This window comes from Hyalella azteca, unplaced genomic scaffold, assembly GCF_000764305.2.
Source record: "Hyalella azteca isolate HAZT.00-mixed unplaced genomic scaffold, Hazt_2.0.2 contig6871, whole genome shotgun sequence".
Lineage (NCBI taxonomy): Eukaryota > Metazoa > Arthropoda > Malacostraca > Amphipoda > Hyalellidae > Hyalella > Hyalella azteca.
Window position 1 is genome coordinate 125,866 of NW_025937012.1, and position 13,598 is coordinate 139,463.

The window sequence follows — 13,598 nt, forward strand, 5'->3', positions numbered from 1 at the left end:
TTTGTTTTGTTATTAAATCCTGGATTCGGGATTACTGGATTCTAATATTACAGGGATTATCGAGCCCGAACAACGTCAGGCTAACCTGCTAGTGTTAGATAAAACATATTGTAAACACGTTCCCAAACTATCGAGCTCAAGTGTGATACAGGCAGACTCCCCATATGTAACGGTGCACCTTAACTTAATTGACTTGTGCGCTTCAAATCAGCATGTTTACTCTATAACAGTAATAACATGTTACATGATGTACCCCGGAGTTTCCCATCTGAAAGTAGCTAGCTCATTTGTAGAAATAAGTTATTTTTAGCACTATCAATAAAGATCGTCTCTCATAGATGACACTCCATTACCTGTGACTATTCTTGTTATGATTTCAAGTGCCAAAACATAGTTTGGCCTGAAGTTTTAACCCTACGACCCCGCGGTAGATGGTAGATATACAAGCGCTGTTGGCACGACTCATGATCTCGTGGCAGTGAGCCCACACGCGCAACAGTTCCTTCACATCCGCAAGTGCTTTAATAAAGTAATTCGTTTTGTAGGAAGCACACTGAAAACTTCCTTCTATTGACAACTTAATGCGATTACCTAACTTAACTTCTGCGATTATTTTTAAGAGCTCAATCAAGATTATTCGACTTTGCCGACTTTGATTGTTATATACCACATGGCATTTGGTCTCTTCTACAACGGCTATTACAGTTTTGGTACTTGGTGGTCAAACCTATGGTGTTTGCACAGTTTTTTCATCAGCATAGCCTGGCGCTGATGAATTCTGTTGATGATTTTGTTATACCCTTTGATGTGAGCAGTGGAAGCAGCTCACCAGTCTATGTGTAGTGTTGCTGGCATAGCGTGCGCCACAAAAACGCTAGCTTGCAACTTTGTCTCGTTTGTATAGCGCCGCGCTTAGCTACTCTTGATGCTCTGAACAAACCCTGGCGGCTGAGCGACGGCCTTCTAGCTTAACGGTTAACTTCACTCGCTTTGCTTTATTCAACGGGAGTCGTCGAAGCTCCTTTTTGCTTGCATGTGCTCGTCTTTTTGTCTGCTTTTGTATATACCTTCTTTTGAACGCCAGTCATGTCGAGAGAAGCAAGTTGTAATCCTAAAAGCCACGAATATTTTAAGTATATATGTAGAGTATATCTGTACGATTTAATTTTTTCTCCTGGACTATGGGAAATTACGTTTGCAATTTTTTCAAAGTCATGCTTTGATAAAAGTTCTAGACTATTTTCGTTTCATTTCATAAGTTCTAATGCTTTGTTCTAGGGGTTTTAAAAGCCGCTTCATCTCTTTTATGCTTGTACCTTTGCTTTACTTACAATAGCCGCTTTATCTCTGTTATGCTTGTACCTTAGCTTTACTTACAACACTAAGCTCAGAGAGCCGCTTGTTTGTCAATAACTGAAGCTCTGCTCGACAGCTCCTCTTCGGAAACGTGCATCCGGCTGATGTAAGAAAACTGAAAAATGCCCCCAACCTTGGGAAGACCGGTAATGAATGTTGCGCGCTGAATGTTTCCGCCTTTGTGAGCATTTGATAATAAGCCTTTGATAATGGAGTGAATGCATCATTAAAGTGAACAAATTTTTTCGCTGTACATTGTCTTCTGCGTGCAAATACTTCTGTTAAAGTTTGCTGGACAGTCGAAAATTTTATCTGGCATCAGTCTTGCATAACTTATCTTGAAATGCAAAATTGTTTCTCAAAGGATTGAGAACCAACCATTCGCAGTCGTATAAAAAGCACACACGAGTTTTAAGATAACTTGCGCTTGCTTACAAAGACCTCTGATGCTAGTGTGGATACATTAGCGCTCTCTCAAGTAACCTCAGCTTACGGTCATATGCTTAAAAATAACCTGAGGACGCCGAAATGGTCTTATTTGCTGATCGCTTCCGAGAGACACTTGCTCTGAGACACTTGCTCTGAGACACTTGCTCTGAGACACTTGCTTCAGAGAGACACTAGCTCTGAGACACTTGCTTCAGAGAGACACTAGCTCTGAGACACTTGCTTCAGAGAGACACTTGTTCTGTGACACTTTCTTCAGAGAGACACTTGCTCTAGTCTCCTTGTGAACTCGTAAACGATTTTATAACTCGCGGTTGTGACGCTTATTGAACATACAGTATTAATAAATTTAATGCAATTTCGCTGCAACTGTTAAATAAAACTTTCTTTCTTCCTTTGTATGCTTTTAATCATTCAATTACTGAGTTACCATCTTCTATACATGATTCTTTCGCTAGGGAAATCAATGAATGAATATGTACCAATTCAACAAATGGTAAAGGGCTTACGAAAAGCGAGACACTCGAACTTTTAAATTAGAAAAATAATGTGGTTTGACGCTTGCTACTTTGTTTGTGGTAGAGAATAGATTATGATATATGCTGAGATTATAGATTACATGCTGCCTTGATTCCTACTGCATCTCGTGGCATGATCACTCTTCTTGCGAGAATTTCTTTGAACTATAAATAAATTATTCTGATCAATGAATATAAACGGAGTATATATATAATATATTAATTTTCATTGGCCGCGGCGAGCGTATTCTAACGAACGTCTCCTTTGTAACCCCTTTGATGGCGCACAGCTTGCAAAACCCGTTGGTGCGGAAACATGTTTATGCAGTGCGTTCCAGATGCAGCTTAGTACTGTGATCCTTCTCTGCATGCAAGAGTTCGTACACCTGCGCGGACGTTCAGTTCTTCCCAGCACCCACATACCTGTGTGCTGGGAGCCAGGCAACACGTCGACGTATCGATTCACGTCGTCAGCAAACTCACAGAATAGCCTATGATTATTGCTCGTGAATCGAAAAGCTCTAATAGGTATGATCACGGAAACATTTGTTGCAAGATGGCTGAGTGGAGGGTTGATGTAGACGGGGAGGGTAGATGTAGAAGGGGAGGGTAGATGTAGACGGGGAGGGTAGATGTAGACGGGGAGGGTAGATGTAGACGGGGAGGGTAGATGTAGACGGGGAGGGTAGATGTAGACGGGGAGGATAGATGCAGACGGGGAGGGTAGATGTAGACAGTAGCTGAACGTGTGTGAGAGCGCTGATGGCAGGTGTGCTGTAGGTAGCGTTGGCCGGGCCGGGCGACGCACGTGTGCCGGCAAGCAGCTGTTATTGCTGCTCTCGTGCAGGGAGCAACCACACCTGGCACGCAGGAAGTGCTACTCTTGTTTATCTGCTGCTATATACCTCGATGTGCCTATTGTTGTTGCTGCTGCTCTTGTTGTCTCAGTTGCTTCATTAGTTACCACTTCTTTACTGGTTGCTGCTTCTGTCGTGGCTACTGCCGCCGCCCTAGAGGCTCTTTTCGTTAGCACATTCAGAGCCGTACCATCAAAATAATTACGAGTTGCAAGTCCGTCAGACAATCACTGATGACTATTCAAGCTAAACCCATCAATCACTGGTGAGCAATCGGCCGTTACGGCGCTATGTGTAGTTAGGCCGCTATGTGAACATAAGCGAGTTTTGATAGTAGGGCCATCGAATCGTTAGCTGTGTGGCAATATTTTTGCATACCGTGGCTGCTCGTAATGAGTGTAGGTATTGTTTCGCTTCAACATTTAATGATTTGCTGCATTGCTCCGTGAGATATTAATGCCCATTGCATGGATGTCGCACGATAACCCCCGCTTGACAGTAATTGCAAACGGCCTTCAGCCTCCAGCTAACTGCAATTCGAAATATAAACTCTCTCTTCCAATGTGAAAACATGATAATTGCATGAGCGATACCGCGGAAAAACTTTTTAAGCTGTATACAATTAAATACTTCTACTTGAGCCAAGTCAGAATGTTGTAACTACTATAGTTTCCACGAGCGTTGTGCCATAGCAAGGCAGGACGTATGCAACCCTGAGGACGCTACAGTGTTTCGCGCTACTCCGCCATTGCAGCCTGTAGAGGAGAGGAAGTCAGACTCCTTATTAATACCGCTCTTGTCTGGCTAAGTCATTTAGTCCCGCGGTGCGCTACTGCATACATCGACGCCGACGCTGTCTTGAAACTCTCGTGCGACGCCGTGAAGTTTGTTTGTTTGATTGTGTGATGCAAGGTCCTCAACTTTCGCGTACTCTTGAGGCCGTGCAGCTCTCGCAGAGTTTGTCAGTTTATCTTGTGTTGTGCAAATATTTTAATGCAATTGTCCAATCAACGAGCTGCGCAAATATTTTTTTTGCAATTGTCCAATTTATCAACTTGTGCAAATATTTTAATGTGATTGTCCAGTCAACGTGCTGCGACTTCTTGACGATGCTTCGTTTGCATTTTTTGAATTAATTCAAATTGTATTTTCTTGCTTTGCTAGCTTTTTATTTATTAATTTCAATTGTGTTATGTATTTTTTCTTTATTTTATTAATGTTTCAGTTTAAATTCCTATCTTCCTTGAAAAGCCGAATGTTATTGTGTTTTTTTTTTTCAACTAAACCTTCTAAATGTGTGCCAGTGGTGATTATTGAGTTTTTATGCAAGACACAAAAAATGACACTAGTTATAAAAATTGCATTGATGTGTTTTATTTTAATGAAAAATTACAAATTCTTTGTAAGAAATGTAAGAAATTATTAAATCAAAGTAAATATTACAGAGTTATATATCTTCGAAGTTCAATTAGCTTGTTTCATGATGACGGCGTCTAAGCCTCCAGTAGCAGTGCACTCAACAGGGAATAAATCAAAATACAACTTGAAACATGCGAATACTGTGGACACCTCGAGCTTATGGGCAATATCTCATTCTTATTACAAATGTGGCGGATTTGCCGGCATCAGTTCAGAACAAAATATTTCGATGTCTAGCCTGCGTGCAGTCAGGAAAGGCTGGCTCTCCCGGCTGGGTGGATGTGGAGGGTGTGGATTACGGATGAAGCATCCGTGGAGCAGCACTGAAGACCTCAGAGCGGCTGAAAGTGTCACTCCATCGTGGCCTGGGACTGCTGCGTCCAAAACACTTACTAAGGTTACCAAGACGAATCTTAACAGTCTACCAGTTACTTGTAACAGTTTACCAGTTACTCGTAACGCGGTTGATGAACCGTCAAAACACGACAGTGACTATTTTAGTTCCGTAGACCATGTGTTTGCCAGGAACAAAACAGTAAAATTGCACGATGACCGCGAAGTGAAAAATTCGAATGATTCTGAGTTTGGCTTCAGGAAAACAAAATCATTTAATTGCTATTCATCTGCTGAAAGCTTGTGCTTCGAACCTTTTTCAACAAGTGGCTATGTTCGCAATGAAAATAATTATTTCAATTTTAAAGGTGATGCTAATTTTTCGGACAGCGAGGATTATGGCTTTCGGAGATCACAGAAAGTCGTCGTCGGTCGACATCGACCCAAGTCATACGATGTTTCAAACTGGGTCCTCAAACCAGAGTCTTCGCAAAACTCCGATCGAAATCCTCGCTGCGTACTTTCAATAGGCAGGAATAGCGACAAGTATTCCGGCAGTGAGAAAATGTCTTCGCAGTGCAAGCGGAAACCTCGACCTCGTCGCACTCTAGCTCAGATTTTTGCTTGTAATTTTGACAGTGTATCGTTAAACAGTCAATTCGTAGATGAGGAAGTCGCTTCAGCCGACCAAGATCCTCTATTCTACGGTCGACTCTCTCAGCTACGGCCCTCCTACTCCGATACTTGCTTAGATTCACCGCACCCTCGACAGGGGCTTGCTTCGTTTAGTTCTGCTTCTCCTCCGGTGCATACTTCCACACCAATTTTTGATTCCAAGAAGAGAAAAATATCCCAAGGACAGTCTTTGAATAACACTTCATTAGCTGACAACATAGGTCCTTCAGTAGTAATCAATAGCAATCGCTTAGAAAAAGAAGTATTTGAAGGAGTTACTTCACATGTTGATCCAAGGAAGCAGCTTTACTTCACCCCGAAGATTTTAAAGATGAACTCTTCTCGCGATGAATGCAACGCGGTCGTTAGTTTGTATGCAGCCACCAAAGTAATGCCGAGCTGCGGGTCTCCCTTTGTAACAATCGATATGGTGCCTAAAAGCGAGGCAATTGTCATTCCTTTCGTACATCAGGATACGCGGGATAATGTCGCCAAGAGACTTGCTCCCGAGAAACCGCCCAGACTCTTTCTGCCATTGTTCCAGCTCCCGTATCCTGTTCACGTCTCCGACACTCACGTGAGGAACAGGGTTAGCACCTTACCTTCAAGTGAAGTTTCCTCTTGCTCTGGTAATTGTAATGTAGAGTGTCGCATAGGATCTCGACCGTTGTTGGGGAAAGTCCAACCTACAAGTAGTGCTAGTGCTTTTTTTAAAGTTAACAATGGCCAAGTGTCAAAGTCCGATATTTGTTCTTCGGTTTTCTCTACGTTCAGTGAGCGTCCTATCTGTCATTCACAAGAAGATGTAAATACGTCACGTCGTCCTGCGGGTGATGTCGCTCCAATTGGACCATCCAGCTTGCCTTGCTGTACAGATCAAAAGTTGCCGCTTCAGTGTCAGCCGTCACAGGCTGATCAAGAACTAACGCGTCTCGGTCCATCTAATGAACATATAACGATAGCATCACGTGACCACGCCATGGTATTCTCGGTTTCCTGCTCTAACGGGGCTGATTCTGGCAAATCAAAAAATAGAAAGTCTGCCTGCAAGCTCAAGAGACGCCCATCTGTACAGAAAGCGAGAAACGTAAACGCCGCCTTACTATCGTCTCATCGACGTAATCTGTCACGTCCTGTGCATGCTAGACCTCCTTCTCTTCCTTTGCAAGCAGAAAATTCATCAAGTGACGAGACTACATCAAGTGACGAACGAACATCAACTGACGAACGTACGCTCATCACCACTGAGTGGACAGCGAAAAAAGTAGCATTCGAAAATGTTGCTGATGATGAATTCAGTCGTTCTGATGAGTTTATTACCCTGGCAGACGATAGCAATCATGAATCGGCTACTAATACAAAAAATGACGTAGAATGCAAAGTGAAAGGAAATAGCGCCCACGGCCCTTTCCTCGGTGAAGATGCGGCTAACGTTCCGGTGAGCCAGAAGAGAGTAAAGACCCTGAGACGTCGGTCCAAGGCAAGTTTTAGAAAATTGTTGTCCGAAGAAACCCACATTGAAATAAGACCGAAACTGGTCAGGACATGCATGGACGAAATGAAATTTTCCGTAGAAAGTAGCACAAAAGTTAACCTAGGATTGAGAGGAACTGCTGTTCCTGTTGAGGGAGACGAAAGACTACACTGCAATTTTCTAATGCTTAGACCTCCTCGTTCAAAGAATATCCCTGCAGGGGAAAGTTTTGCACATAAATTTTCACACTCTGTCGGTTTAAATTCTGCTCCTGATGTTCCTGATGTTCAAACCTGCAAAGATGTGAGCCCATTATCCAGTCAATTAGTAAAAACGGCTGCTTCATTGATGGCAACTCCAATTAGGAACGTCAGAGCACGTGAACCAATTAAGAAAATCCCATTGTCGTCAACTGGGCCCACTGCCGTGGTTCCTTCTGTCGGCAGTAATTCGACTGACACTGCATACGAGACGCGTGGCTCCGACATGACCAGCAGTAACGGTCGCAAGCCTCTTATAGCTAGTAATTATGATACGCTGTGGCCTATCTCTTCTGAAAGCAACAAGGCAGGATTTTCGATCTCAACCAATGAAGTTCGAAAAAGTAATACTGAAATGAAACCTCTTCTCTATAGTGGCAATGAGAAAATATTGAATGACGGTCTTGGTGTGAAGAAAACTGAAAATATTCCCAAAACTTTGTCACACAATGAAAAGAATGACACGTCAAAAATACACGCCGAAAATACAACTATCGCTTTTGACAAAAAAGGAGAATGTGTATCCCTGCCGAGCACAGCATCGCCTGAACATAACCACAGCAGGCAGTTCTGTGACATGGCCCCCAGCGTGGAAGCTCTTCCCTCGTCGCACAGGTGAGCTCTTGCCTCCAAAAGTTAGGTTGCGCTTATCGGCTGATGCAATTCCCATCGGAGAATATCTTCTAATGAAATCACACACGTTCAAAACTTGCTAAGTGAACGTAAGTACTTACGCTCTATTTTCTTGTCTATGATTGGTGGATTTTGCTTGAAAGGCCGTCAATGATTGTCTGATGAACTTACGATCTCTTAACTTTTTTGAAAGTATAGGCCCGGTGGCCTATACTTTCAAAAAAAGTAGTAAAAGAGATCGTAAGTTCATCGGCCAATCATTTATGGCTTTTCAAGCAAAATCCACCAATCTAGACAAGAAAATAGAGCGTAAGTACTTACGTTCACTTAGCGAGTTTTGAAAGTATGGTCGGGCGTCGTAAGAAATGCCGCAGAATGAATAGCTTTGGCCAAACGTTAATCTTAAAGCAGTGGTCCGCAAAAATATTCTCTAATGACCGTTTTCTACGTACAGGCAATTGTAAGTTTTCTGGCAGGACTGCAGTCTATTGCTAGGGCGCTAAACCACCTGCCCCTCAGCTGATGTTTGTGCTCATTATGCGAGCACGGATTGTGCGCGCATATAACTCGATATCGTTCATTTTCTAGACAGATTATTCTGTTTTTTGGTAAAGCGTTGAAGAAAACAAGTGATAATAATTGCATTTGTCTTGCGTATCATCATATCAGATGCCTTAGCCATAGTAGAGATCATCATGAGTCACAACTATTATTTAAAATGGTATCATTATATACTAGCATGTTAGCCAGTGGTTGCCTGGGATTAATAATTAATCCTTGCTATTCGAGAATTGCGCCATGTCGATTCCCGTGTTGAGTCATCCCGATTCCGCTTTTCTAAATTCAGTTGATAATTTTGAAACTTTAGTTTGCTTTTTGAAGAGAGGCTCGCTTTAACGCACATTTAGCATTGAACTTCCATTTGGCTCCTGTTTTGAAAACCAATGTAAAATTAATTTATTTTCTTATTAAACTTCATACTTAAAATCACATTTCCACTTCATACCTAAAATAACACCTTGATTGGTGTACTATACGCTGTCCAGTAAGCAGTATTCTTCGATCCTTCCTTTTGCTTCATCGCCAATGCGACGCGGTACTTTTTTATTCCTCCATTGGTAAATCCTACCTCGGGTGGCTCTTGTGGTACGACACGTTCTTCCAGGTTTTACTCAAACATAGTCGAGGTCATGAGCGATTTTTAGTTATTTTTAAATACTAAACAATTTTCATTGCATCACTCAAATACTATGGCAACGACGAAAAAAATTTTGCAACCTGCCTCTCATCAGGTCCCAGCGGCCCACCGCTAGATTCAAATACAATAGGTACTTAAGCCATGCGTTCTTGATTATTAACGCATTAAATAAGATAAGCTGCTACTAGGATAACGTATTGCGGGCAATATGATATAATAGTGGTACGCTTGTTGACTATTGAGAGACGCGATAACAACCGAGAACCTCCAAGGGGTGCTCGATAGCTTAAGTCTTAAGATGTTGAGCACTAACGCTGTATGATCGGTATCTATGTTAATAGCTTTATGAAGGCGAAGGGTGTAACATATCTAATCAGGTTCTTCTCCACATTAGTCCTATAGGATTATCAAACCCGCCCGTATATCCAAATTTTATTGACGGCAATATTATTCATAAAATTCACACCGCAATCTAGTTCAGGGATGGCTGTCTTTGGAGGTAACGGGAGCTTATCCACTAGCCTCAGGCGTAAAACTCCACTTCGTAGTAATTAACCTTCGATCCACGCCTCGATCTTTCAATTCCCTATGTTGTTGGGATATCCGCTATTTTTTTGGTCAAAAGACCAATTCCTCAACAGTGGTAATGTCTTTCTTCCCTTTTTGTAGTCATTAGGTCGACAAATGACCATTACCAACGCCAGTAATCAATAATGGTTTCTGATGAATTTCAGCTGAGGATCACGACACGACCTTGCAGGTAGTTGCCACGAGGGTCAGAAGAGTTGACTGCCATTTTGGCCATGCAAACCAAATGGCTAATTTCTGGTGATTTTACGCATGTTTCTGTCAATCACTGAACTTAAGTACTATATATTCACGGTACTCGTTGAGCTCGAGATCGGAGTAAATATTGTTGAGAATGTGGCCCAAGGCCAGACATACTAGTGTTCACTTGTGCTCGACCTAGAGTGTCACGCCACACTCTGGAGCTGCCTTGCGTTCAGAACATGCCCTCTTGCGGCAGGTTTTACTACGCAATCCGTCCTCCTTGGCCTTTATTATCACTTCTACATTGCACCGACTCAATTGATCGCTTTATTCGAAGATGCGTTTGGTTGGTCAATCTTGCCAAAGTGTGCTATTGAAAATTACCTGAAACTTTTAGTTATGGTCAGATATAAAAGTTCGTGTTTATGTTCTCTGAGTCTATTACTTCATCAAGTTAACAATTTAACTCACAGTTTTAATAAATCTGGGATATCTTGAATAATTAGCTGCATTTATCACATAATTGCATTTATCACCAGCAGTGGCGTTTAACTGTCGTGCATTAAAGTTAGTGTGAACTGCAAGCTAGGAGACCGCTTGTGATGGCCGTATACCTGGCAGATGAAGCTTGCGGGGTGCCACAGAACTTCCTGCTCAAGTTACTCCTTTAATTCTATTGTTGGCTGATGACCCCTTGCTTTACAGCTGTGCAACGAGGAAAACATTCCCGAGTTTTCTTTCAAAGCCGTCAGTGCGGTTTCTTTGTTTAGCTATCGGCCAGAGTTCACTGAGTGAAGTGACTGAAACTTTAATTCCTAATTCTAAATTGAATTTTTTCGCAAGTTGGGGCTGTCAGGTCATGCCGTACGCACGTGGTCACCAAGGTCGTCGTTGGAAGTGTATTTCCATCACATTCACTTTATTTTTAGTTAAAGAAACTGATTGGTAATGTATTTATTACCGAAAAGAAGCATTCTTATCTTGACATGGCTTCTAAATATTTGAAATTTCTGCTCTAAAGCGACTATAGTGTGATACTTGATGATAGTTACGTCGTAATGGACCACAAACATTTAACACTCACAAACTTGAATGTGATGTGAGTGTTCCATCTCTCTCCTTGCCGTGCCCTGTTGGCGCCCACAAGAGGCGAGCAATTAAGGACTGCCATATCGGTGCCAGTGATCGGCTCCTGACGAGGTCTCGGACAAATTTACGGCCGGAACCGCGGCCGGAAGGTTTTCTTTGTGTTTTTATGGGGTTTTCTTGGTTTTTTGAGTTTTTAATGGAACCTGTTCCTAACTGGACCTAACCTGCCAGGTTTTCGTTGATTGGCTAGGTTTTTTCTATGTTTGGAGTCCGGCGGCCGCGAGACCGGCCGCGGGTCCGGCCGTAAATTTGTCCGAGACGTCTCCTGACGTCGCTGTCCCCTAGCTGTCACCCGGCCTGCCCTGCCTAGCTCGCGCCGCAGTTCAGCGTCGCTTTCATTTCATTTGTTGTGTTTCTTCCTTGACAAGTGTGCCACGTTCACATCAGACTCACGAAAAAATGTATGTAATAAAAATTAGATCAGCACTCTCTGAAGTGACTGACAGATAGCGCATTTTCTCACATCCGTCCATCCGTCACGGACGGACGGACTGACGGACATGACGAGCACAATAGCGCCTTTTTTCCATAAATGAGAAAATGCGCTAATAATCGATTACAGCACAAGGTTATTCAAAAATTGTGATCATCGCATTCTCGCCTAGAATATAACTTGCACGAAGTATTTTTATGTGCTGGTGCCAAACCTTGAGTTGGGCATCTAGTGTTCTTCATCGTGGGTGACCTGCTGTGTTGTTGGTGTGAGGAGTGAACAAAGAATACTTCGTGATTATGATATTACACGCGAGATGAATTTTTATTTTTGGGGTTATGCTGTTCATTTGTAGAACGTATTCATTTTGTAGAACGATTTTCATTTTATTTCATTAGGTGACTTGACATTTTTCGTTTTCTAGTTCAAGACCGCGGAGAAAACGAATAATGTTGATGCACATGAACAATTAGTTGAGATTGCTATTAGTAAAGGATGGGCGCTCGTTTGCTTCGGTGCGTCGTTATCCCGAAGTGCGGAGGTGAAGGTCTTTTCTCTTTTGTGAGTCGGTCGAGCATAAAATAAAATGTAGCCAACGCCACCACCTCGGCACCCGCTCCACTCGCGCTCTGTCGTAACCTTTAGCGCCATCACTATATTACCCGGCGTCCCATGAGCTTCCATTCCTCAAATCTATGCTGAAATCAATTGGGTTATACTATTTACCTATTTTTGGCCTAAACTATTTGGATAAAATATTTGCCACGCTTCATACGCACACGTATTTTCTGTGAACGTTTCAGCAAGTGCTTTGTGTAGAATATTTCCCATGAGAAACGATTTACCAATCAAGATATTTATGTAGTAATTTTATTTCTACACTTGTTTATCAAATTAAAAATGATTCGTTCATAAGCGAGTTTCCATTCCGAATATTGTGTTAACCTTGCCCCTGAAATTTAGTTAGCTACAAATATAGAGCAATTTTGTGAATTGCGTTGAGCTTCTCTTAGTAAAACTAAAAGGTATGCTAATGACACGCAGGCGCTGTGATATTCCACTGGACGAACTGACCGTCCTTATTATTTAATGCTCTGCCAGTGGCCAATCAGCGGCCACTGGTAATTTCACTTGAATCTCCATTGAAGTGCTACCCACTAGCAGTATTATAGGCGGCATTACGTATTGCATTTACCATCCCAGCAAAGTACCTACTATTGACAGTAGTCATCGCCGTCCTAATATACGCTGAACTCTCTAATTATCCCCGCCCCGCGATGTGTCCGAGACCTGAAGGGGCGTATGTACGAGCTCTCATGGCTATACCATCAAATATATATCGCGGATCGCGTTCCGGTGCGTTGGTCGCTAATTGGACGGCAGCGTTATATATGAATTGTCTCGATACTCCTGCTCTCTCCTGCGTCACCTTGATTTTTTCTGCGATGCGCAGGCGGACGGCACAAGTTCATCGTATTGCGCTTAATTCGATTTGTGGGATTTTTTGTACCTCAATCGCCGTAAGTCTCAGTTTTGTTCATCAATCTAGGACCTAGGTTTTGTTTTATACAAGTTTGATTAAAGACCAGAGCATGCTTTTTACGTAAAAAAAATTGTTCGACTCGTTGAAAAAACGAATAAGAAGATATTAATTAATAGAAAGCATGCTCCGGTCTTTAATCAAACTTGCATAAAAGACAAGCTTCTGCCGAATTACACCAATAATCTAGGCTTTAGTAAACTCTGTGTGGCTGATCTCGGGTCGTGTTGGATTGTAAATAAATTTTGCATGTGCAAGTTTTCTTGTCGAGTGTATGAAATGACTCTAGATTCATCTCTCGCTCATGCTACCTTTGTCCTTTTATATGCTGCGTGCTTGGTCATTTATGAGTGTCATGAGAAGCTTGCATCGCGAGTCGTACGTCGTATACACGACTTCGCTGCTGTAGCCGCTACGCTGACGCGCGACCCAAGTTCTTGACTCGTGTTCACTCCGCCCGCTAGTGGCGGTGTGTTGTTTAATGCTTGCTGGAGATATAGCAAGCAAGTACAGGGTTATTTCTTACATCTCTTCT

The 13,598-nt window shown here is 42.5% G+C and overlaps 1 protein-coding gene across 1 annotated transcript in view; it reads left to right on the forward strand.

Annotated features, from left to right (window-relative positions):
* LOC108671451 overlaps nucleotides 1–13,598 on the forward strand; it is a 59,771-nt gene that overhangs the window by 11,618 nt on the left and 34,555 nt on the right. Inside the window, exon 2 of the mRNA XM_047881020.1 lies at nucleotides 5,585–7,954. Within this exon, the coding sequence (XP_047736976.1) occupies nucleotides 5,585–7,954 (2,370 nt within the window). The remainder of the gene's footprint in view (nucleotides 1–5,584; nucleotides 7,955–13,598) is intronic.